This window comes from Octopus bimaculoides, unplaced genomic scaffold (assembly GCF_001194135.2).
Source record: "Octopus bimaculoides isolate UCB-OBI-ISO-001 unplaced genomic scaffold, ASM119413v2 Scaffold_18307, whole genome shotgun sequence".
Classification (NCBI taxonomy): domain Eukaryota; kingdom Metazoa; phylum Mollusca; class Cephalopoda; order Octopoda; family Octopodidae; genus Octopus; species Octopus bimaculoides.
Window position 1 is genome coordinate 7596 of NW_026343229.1, and position 10007 is coordinate 17602.

Sequence of the window (10007 nt, forward strand, 5' to 3'; positions counted from 1 at the left end):
ATATATATATATATATATATATATATATACACACATATATATATATATATACGTATGTAAGTATGTACATATATGTGTGTATACATGTATATATATTCTTTGTATTATATATATATATATATATATATGTGTGTGTGTGTGTTTGTACTTTTATATATGTATACATAAATGTATATGTCTATACATTAATGTTTAGATATGTATATACAAATTTATGTATTTATACATACATACATGGCTCAGTGGTTAGAGCGTCGAGATTACGATTGTAAGGTTATGAGTTCGAATCCTGGACCGGGCTGCATGTTGTGTTCCTGAGCAAGACACTTTATTTAACGTTGCTCCAGTTTCACTCAGCTGTAGCCATGAGTTGTGATGTCGTCACCGGGTGCCAAGCTGTATCGGCCCCTTTGACTGTCCCTTGGATAACATCAGTGGTGCGGAGAGGTGGAGGCTAGTATGCATGGGCAACTGCTGGCCTTCCACAAACAACCTTGCCCGGACTTGTGCCTCGGAGGGGGAACTTTCCAGGTGCAATTCCATCGTCATTCATGACCGAAGGGGGGTCTTCTCTTCACATATATACATATACATAAAGGACACAGATATACACATATATAGACATGAGAGTAACACATGATTCCAGTCATAACTTATACTCTCTCTCTCTCTCTCTCTACTATCTTTGTTCTCTAAGACACAAAAACATCTTCAAGGTGGAGTGAAGCTAGTGAGTGACTGCGAACGATAAGGATAGAAAGGGAAAAGAATATAGTAAGAGAGCGAGAGAGAGAGAGTTAGAGAGAGAGAGAGTTAGTGAGAGAGAGTTAGAGAGAGAGAGAGAGAGAGAGTGAGACGGAATTAGATCGAGAGATCGAGAGAGAGAAATAGTTAGAGAGAGAGTCAGAGAGAGGGAGAGAGAGGGAGAGAGAGAGAGTGAGACGGAATTAAATTAAGAGATCGAGAGAGGTGATGATGAGCGTAAGTGAAGGCGTGAGTGCACGCGCTGCATTGTGGGTAGCACGTGTCTCAATGTTTACCGCAGTGCATTGTGGGACACGCCAGGAGAGCCACACAAGCCAAGATGGCTGCCGGTTACCTGGATTTGAGAGAGAAACTTCAAGGCCCGCCCCACTGGGGCCGCAGTTCGTCGAGACAGGAGCGCAAACGACGCTACCGGCGCGACCCGTACGACAGCAAGGGCGCCGGCCGACACGGGCCCCGCCAGCGTTACCTGAAAGCCAGCAACGGCGAGAACGACGTCATCGGGATGGATTGTACGAGGGAGGGAAGGTCGCGGGAAGGGATGCGCCAAGCGGAGCTGCGGCACATCCACTCGGGCATCAAGCAGAGGCGGCTGTTCAACGCCTGCCAGTGCGAGGGCATTGAGACCAAGATCGACGAGGTGGTCAGCTTGGGCAAGAAAGGATATTACAGAGACCACACCATTGACCGAGCGCCCCTGCGCATTAAGTATTTCTTCGGCGAGGGCTACACGTACGGCTCGCAGCTGCACAGGAGAGGGCCCGGCATGGAGAGGCTCTACCCCAAGGGTGAAGTCGACGACATACCCGACTGGATACACGAACTGGTCATCAAACCGTTACGCGACGCGGGTGTTGTACCCGACGGTTTCATCAACAGTGCTGTTATAAACGATTACCTGCCGGGAGGTTGCATCGTGTCTCATGTCGACCCTCCACACATCTTCGACAGACCCATCGTGTCGGTCTCCTTCTTCAGTGACAGTACGCTCTGCTTCGGCTGCAAGTTCTCCTTCAAACCGATACGGGTGTCTGAACCGGTGCTCAGCTTACCAGTCGACCGAGGCTGTGTTACCATTTTAAGGTCAGTGAGTCCTTCTCACAATCTTTCTCTCTCTCTATCTATTTATCTACCCATCTATCTACCTCTATCTATCTCTGTCTATCTATCTATCTATCTATCCATCTCTATTTATCTATCTATCTCCCTATCTATCTACCTCTATCTCTGTCTATCTATCTATTCATCTCTATCTATCTATCTACATCTATCTATCTATCTATCTATCTGATTCTCTCACTTCACACCGTCTCTTTTTCTCCCTCTATCGTCATTTAACCTTGTTGTTAACCAACCAGTGAGACAAACACGACCACCACCACCACCTTTACTGCTACTAATAGTACGACGACGACGACCACCACCACTATTATTAATAATAATTACTATAGGCACAAGGCCAGAAATTTTTGAAGAGGATGTTCGGATGTTCATTATATCACATCCTAGTGTTCAGCCGGTACTTATTTTATCGACCTCGAAAGAATGAAAGACAAAGCCGACCTCGGCGGAATTTGAACCCAGAACACAAGTCAGAAATTATTACTATTATTATTAATCACGCCGGGCGAAATACTTTTCGGCATTTCGTCCGTCTGTACGTTCTGAGTTCAAATTCCGCCGAGGTCAACTTTGCCTTTCATCCTTTCGGGGTCGATAAAATAAGTACCAGTTACGTACTGGAGATCGATGTAGTCGACTCATCCCTTTCCCCCTATGGCAAAATTTGTAACTATCATTATTATTATTTATTATTATTATTGGTAATAATAACAATTCTTTCTACTGGAGGCAACGGGGCCTCGAATTTGTGGGGAGGGGCCTAGTCGATTACATCGACCCCAGTGTTTCACTGGTACTTAATTTGTCGACCCCGAAAGGATGAACGGCAAAGTCGACCTCGGCGGAATTTGAGCTCAGAACGTAATTATGATGTTCTTTGTTAGCCACAGGGGCAAAGATGAAGAAGGGGACCAAATTTTTGGCACAGGGGCAAAGATGAAGAAGGGGACCAAATTTTTGGCACAGGGGCAGTAATTTTAGGAAGGAACGTGTGAGTCAGTTACATCGACCACCTTGTTTGTTAATTATTATATCGACACCGAAAGGGTGAATGTCAAAGTTGACCTCGGCGGCATTTGAACTTAATAATAACGTAAATAACAACAATAACCCGATTTCGAATTTTAGGGGACAGGGTTACCACGAAAACGGGTGCTGTACATATTCTTTACCTCCGGAGATAATTTGTGAGGTAAGGTACACGACTGGGCAATGTTTTTGGCAGGTTTTCGGATGGGAACTTTCAGTGGCCTGGATAATTTATCATAGAACACGACTGGTACTTTCGTTTATCGACACCGGAAGAATGACACAAAAAAGTTGGTTGACCTCTGAACATGAAATAAGATTTATTTAAAACTGAGATGCGACAGGGCATTTTTATTTCCGTCCCATACTCAACCGAACCGATTCTTCCAGTCTCCCGAAATTTGATAATAATAATAATAATAATAATAACAATAATTAATAATTAATAATAATGGTAATGGTTTCATATTTTGGCACAAGGTCAGCTATTTCGGGGGGAGGCGGAATGTCGATTCACATCGTTTCTTCCCCAGTGCGTAACTGGTGCTGAATTAGGAAATACTTATCGACCCCCGAAAGGATGGAAACGTAAAGTCGACCTCGGCGGAATTTGAACTCGGAATGTAAAGACGGACGAAATGCCGCTAAGCATTTTGTCCGGCCTCCTAACGATTCTGCCAGCTCCCTGACTTAATAAAAAAAAGTAATAATAATCCTTTCTACTAAAGGTACAAGCCCTGAAATTTGGGGGAGGGGGTAGTCCGATGTAATCGCCTCCCCAGTTCTCAACTGGTACTTAATTTATCGACCCCCGAAAGGATGAAAGGCAAAGTCGACCTCAGCGGAATTTGAACTCAGAACGTAGCGACGGACGAAGTCCCACCAAGCATCTCGTCCAACGTGCTAACGATTCGGCCATAATAATGATGATGATAATAATAATTATAGCGCCTGTCCCTACGTACCACCACCACTACTACTACTACTACTATTACTACTACTTCTACTACTACTACTACCACCACCACCACTACTACTACTACTACTACTACTACCACCACTATCACCACCACCACTACTACTACTACTTCTACTACTACTACTTCTACTACTACTACTACTACTACCATCACTACCACCACCACCACTACTACTACTACTACTACTACTACCACCGCTACTACTACTACTACTACTACTACTACTACCACCACCACTACTACTACTATCACCACTACTTCTACTACTACCACTACTTCTACTACTACCACCACCACTACTACTACTACCACCACCACTACCACTACTACTACTACCACTACTACTACTACTGTTGTTGTTTAGACAAAGGTAGGACGCTGGATTAGTAGCAAAAAAAAAGACGAAACAAAACAGACGGGATTGTCACAGAAGGAGTGTCAAGTACCATGTTTGCTTCGTCATGGTTATGTTATTTCAAAACACCATCACCACCACCACCACCACCAACTTTACAACGTACAATGAAAATGCTTCTATGTGGTCGCTCGAACATGCTAGAAATAGCAGCCAAATGACATTATCATTTACTTGTTTGTGTCAAACACACACACACAATCTTTTATCTTGTACTTGTTTCAGTCATTAGACCGCGGCCATGCTGGGGTAACTGCCTCGAGGAATTTTTTAGTCGAACAAATCGAACCCCCAGTACTTATTGTTTTTCCCCTCAAACATGATACTTATTCTGTTACGCTCAGTTACGAGGGACGTAAACACACCAACACCGGTTGTCAAACGGTGTTGGGGATAAACGCGAACGCCCGCGCGCACACACACACACACACACATTTTATTCTTTTACTTGTTTCAGTCATTTGACTGCGGCCAGGTTGGAGCACCGCCTTTTGTCAAGCAAATCCACCCCAGACCCAAAGCCTAGTACTTATTCTATCGGTCTCTTTTTGCCTAACCACCAAGTTACGGGGACGTAAACACACCAGCATCACTTGTCAAGCGATGGTGGGGTGACAAACATATACATATATATATATCTATACGACGGGCTTCTTTTAGTTTCTGACTACCAAATCCACTCAAGGCTTTGGTCGACCTGAGGCTATAGTAGAAGACACTTGCCCAAGGTGCCACGCAGTGGGACTGAACCCGGAACCATATGGTTGGTAAGCAAGCTACTTGCCACACAGCCACTCCTGCGCTTATATATATCTAAACAGAAATATCGTTATTTCTAAATCTTTCGAAGAGAGTTATTCAGTTACAGTTCTTTGGAGTAAAGACTATTTGCCAACATAATGTGGCTGTACTGGAAAGGACGATTGTTACTGTTGTTCAGCCCCAGGAAACATCGTTTCCAGCTGGCTATACAACAATATAAGGACACATATATTGTGTCGTATAGCCAACTGGAAACGATGTAGAACAGCCTGCACTACACACACATAGAGACAAAATGGCATACATGGGAAACTTTGCTTTCAACACTCGTCATGACACATCCAGTATTGATCACTCGTGGGTGGGAAAACTATACAAACTAGTTGTGAAATTAACGTGCAAGTGGCTGAGCACTCCACGGACACGTGTACCCCAAATGTAGTTCTCAGGGAGACTCAGTGTGACAAGGCTGGCTCCTTTGAAATACAGGTACTACTTATTTTTGTTGGCTGAGTGGACTGGAGCTACGTGAAATAAAGTGTCTTGCTCAAGGACACAACGCGTCGCCTGGGAATTGAACTCACGACCATACGATCGTGAGTCGAATGCCTTCACTACACACACACACACACATCATCATCATCATCGTCGTCGTTTAACGTCCGCTTTCCATGCTAGCATGGGTTGGACGATTTGACTGACTGGTGAAACCAGATGGCTACACCAGGCTCCAATCTGATTTACCAAGGTTTCTACAGCTGGATGCCCTTCCTAACGCCAACCACTCCGAGAGTGTAGTGGGTGCTTTTACGTGCCACCGCCACGAAGGCCAGACAGACGGTACTGGCAACGGCCACGCTCGAAATGGTGTATTTAATGTGCCACCCGCACAAGAGCCAGTCCAGGGGCACTGGCAACGATCTCGCTCGAAATTTCTACGAAGGCCAGTCAGGCGGTACTGGCAACGGCCACGCTCCAAATGGTGTATTTTATGTGCCACCCGCACAAGAGCCAGTCCAGGGGCACTGGCAACGATCTCGCTCGAAAATCCTTACACATGTCACGGGCACAAGTGCCAGAAAGGCAACGCTGGGCACAGGTGCCATCCCGATTTCGCTTTCGCTTGCCCTAATAAGTCTCCGCAAGCTAAGTTTCGTGTCCAATGAAGGAGACGACGTTGGCATGGGTGCCAGTCGTCGAATTTAGTTCGATTTCAATTTAACTTGCCTCAAAAAGTCTATAAAACATAAAATATATGGGCTGGATGTCGCCAGTTATCACCATACACACACACATACGCAAACACACAGCACATTGCACTGCATCCACTTTCGGTCAATCAGTTGCTTTCAGTTGTGAAACACTGTCTTAGATTTTGCAAGTTACAAGGCTGCCCCAACAGTGCTGGTGCCACAAAATACACCCAGTGTTTCCTGGATCAGGACTGACCTGGGGCTAAACTATATCAGCAGCAGCTATAGCCACTAATACAAACTACTATACTATACTTTATATAATTTAGTCCTAGATACACTATGCCTGAATAAAAGATGGGATGTTCACGGTTGGATATCTTTGATCATTGGTCTGTCTGGATCAGGACTGACCTGTGGCTAAACAACATCAACTATAGCCACTAATACTAACTACTATACTATACATTATATAATGTAGTCCTAGATACACTATGTCTGAATAAAAGACGGGATGGTCACAGCTAGAACATCTTTTATAGGACCTGGGGCTAAACTACTACTGCTACTGCTACTGCTACTACCTTTCGAGCGGACCGTCCGACTCTGGATTGCTGATGTTCGACCTGGTGGTCACTAGAGTAATTGCTGTCACGTGACATGACAACTCCCGCCATTTCGATCGAAATTCGCCGAGATTGAGCGGGAGAAAAGCAAAGCGAGAGCGCATGCGTACGTGTGTATGTGGATATGGTGAAGTTGTGACATTCAGGCCCTTCCCTAAGGCCTCTTATGGCGTGCCCAAAGTGACATACATTCAGAAACACGCATACGAGTAGCCCTTCTTCTTGTCCTACATCCCATAATCTTTTAAGCTCCTAAAAATGTGTTATGTAACGTCAGTATAATACAGAGCAGTGTTGTAGTTTAACTTGTTAAATTATGCAGTCGTCAATGCATTAAGACAGAGGCGTAGTTTAACTTGTTTAATTGTGATAGCGGTACAAAAGTTATGTAGAAACGTAGTTTAGCTTGTTAAATTGTGATCGTACTACAGAAGTAAGACAGAGATGTAGTTTAGCTTGTTTAATTGTGATGCCGTTACAGAAACGAGTCTACGACGCCCAGAAGTAGCACTTTGTCTCGCTCTATATCCCATAATCTTTATAAAACTCTTTACAATGTAGTGTCTTCAACTTTTGTATTCTTATGTAACATCAATATAATACAGAGCAGTGTTGTAGTTTAACTTGTTAAATTTTGCTGGTTTTTCAAAGCATAGAGGCAGAAATGTAGTTTAGCTTGTTAAATTCGAATGAGGTATATGTGTAGGGTATATGTATAGTTGAGCAGCAGAGCTGTATATTAGCTTGTTAAATTGAGAAGTGTTACAGAAGTAGATTTAGATGGTACTGTGTTTTTTTCGTTTGTTAAATTGTGATACTGTTAAAAAAAGAAAAAAAACAAAAAAACTGAAGTATGGTAGAACTGTAGATTAGCTTGTTAAATTGTGATTGTAATATAGAGCTGAATTAAAGCAGAGCTGTAGTTTAGCTTGTCAAAATTGGGAAGTGTTACGTAAGTAAAATTAGGTAGAGATGTAGATTAACTTGTTAAATTATGATAGCGTTTATAGAAGAGAAGGAAGATAGTTTAGCTTGTTTAATTGTGAACTACTGTACAGTAAAACCGCAGTTTAGCTTGTTAAATTCTATTATAGAAGTAAATTAAGGTAGAACTGTTGTTTGGCTTAATTGTGATAAACTACTACAGTAAAGTAAAACCGTAGTTTAGCTTGTTAAATTGTGATATAGAAGTAAATTACGGCAGAACTGTAGTTTAGCTTGTTTAATTGTGATAAAAACTATGTACGTTGAGGAAGAACTGAAGTAACAGAAAACGGTAAGAGGGAATCATTTGCGAGAGGCTGGCGCGATTTTGCTGCTATTTCTAGCATGGTAATCGAGGCTCAATCGATTGCTAGTCCAGCGAGAGTTATTTCCTATGTGGCTCTGTGTTCTGTCCTGGTTTTGTGTGACCTTCTCGTTTGGATGACAATATTGAAGGTCGTACGCAGGAGTCACGTTCAAACCCGATCGTTTACATAATGGGCGTGTGTGTGTGTTTGTATCTCAATAGTTCTTTGCTTGTGTGTGTGTGCACGAACGAGACTGGCTCATGTGTGTGTATGTGTTCGTTCTCGAAACGGTAAAGTGTTTGTGTGTGTGTGTGTGCTCTCGAGTGAGAGTGGAGCTTGCGTGTGTGTATATGTGTGTATGTTCTCGAGTGAAGGTGAAGTATGTGTGTGTATGTGTATTGTATCTTCTCGAGTAAGGAGGAAGCATGTCTGTGTGTGTGTGTGTGTGTGCACTTGTTGTAGTGTGCGTATATATTTGGTGAAGTCCTGGGGTCGATTTTCTCGACTAAAGGCGGTGCTCCAGCATGGCCGCAGTAAAAAAAGACTGAAACAAGTGAAAGAGTAAAATAACACTTATCGTAACTCTCTTTTACTTGTTTCAGTCTTTTTTGACTGCGGCCATGCTGGAGCACCGCCTTTAGTCGAGAAAATCGACCCCGGGACTTATTCTTTGGAAGCCTAGTACTTATTCTATCGGTCTCTTTTGCCGAACCGCTAAGTTACGGGGACGTAAACACACCATCATCGGTTTTCAAGCGATGATGGGGGGACAAACACAGACACACCTACACATACATACATACGACGGGCTTCTTTCAGTTTCCGTCTAACTCACAAGGCTTTGGTCGGCCCGAGGCTATAGTAGAAGACACTTGCCCAAGTTGCCACGCAGTGGGACTGAACCCAGAACCATGTGGTTGGTAAGCAAGCTACTTACCACACAGCCACTCCTGCGCCTTTTAATTTTTTCTATAAAAATAAAAGAATATTTTACATGTTTCCTTTCTACATAAGTGTATACCTACTTTTGCACCCCACCATTGCCTATCTCCCCTTCGTTTTTGTTTATATCCTTTCAATAAATATCCAGTGTAATATATCCACATATAAACAATATATATATCTTTCTCTTTTACAGTGGTTATGCTGCCAACAGCGTCACCCATTGCATTCGTCCGCAAGATGTGGTAGCCCGGAGAGCTGTTATCATCTTAAGAAGGTCAGTTACTGTCAGCTCTCCAAATGTGACTCTCTCTCCTCTCTTACTCCTTTTTCTTCTGTTTCTTTTTTCCTTTGTTTTTGGTGGCAGATGTGTGTTTTCCGTTCCTTTTATGTATTTTTTTTTAAAAACTTCTTCAAGTCATTGGACTGCGACCAGGCTGGGGCACTCACTGCTTTGCAGGGTTTTTTGTTGTTGTTGTTGTTGTTGTTGTCGAATGAATTGGTGACCTGAGTATTTATTTTTTTAAAAACTTGGTGCTTATCCTGTCAGTCTCTTTTGCTTGGTCGCTAAGTTATTGGGGTGTAAACAAACCAACACCGGCTGTCAAATGGTGGTTAAGGACAAACACAAAAACTCACGTTCAGATATACCCACACACATGCATTCTCATACATATATATATATATGTATATATATACACACACACACACACACACACACACACACATACATGACAGGCTTTTTTCAGTTTCCTATTTCTTTATTGCCCACAAGGGGCTAAACATAGAGGGGACAAACAAGGACAGACAAAGGGGTTAAGTCGATTACATCGACCCTAGTGCGTAACTGGTACTTAGTTAATCAAGGATGAAAGGCAAAG

At 43.1% G+C, this 10007-nt stretch overlaps 1 protein-coding gene across 1 annotated transcript in view; it reads left to right on the top strand.

The window, feature by feature from the left end:
• Positions 1–958: 958 nt before the first annotated feature.
• The window catches only part of LOC106870234 (RNA demethylase ALKBH5), a 10490-nt gene continuing 1441 nt past the window's right edge, over positions 959–10007 (top strand). The window contains exons 1-2 of the mRNA XM_052978266.1: positions 959–1848; positions 9323–9628. Of these exons, the coding sequence (XP_052834226.1) occupies positions 1085–1848; positions 9323–9628 (1070 nt within the window). The 5' untranslated portion in view covers positions 959–1084. The remainder of the gene's footprint in view (positions 1849–9322; positions 9629–10007) is intronic.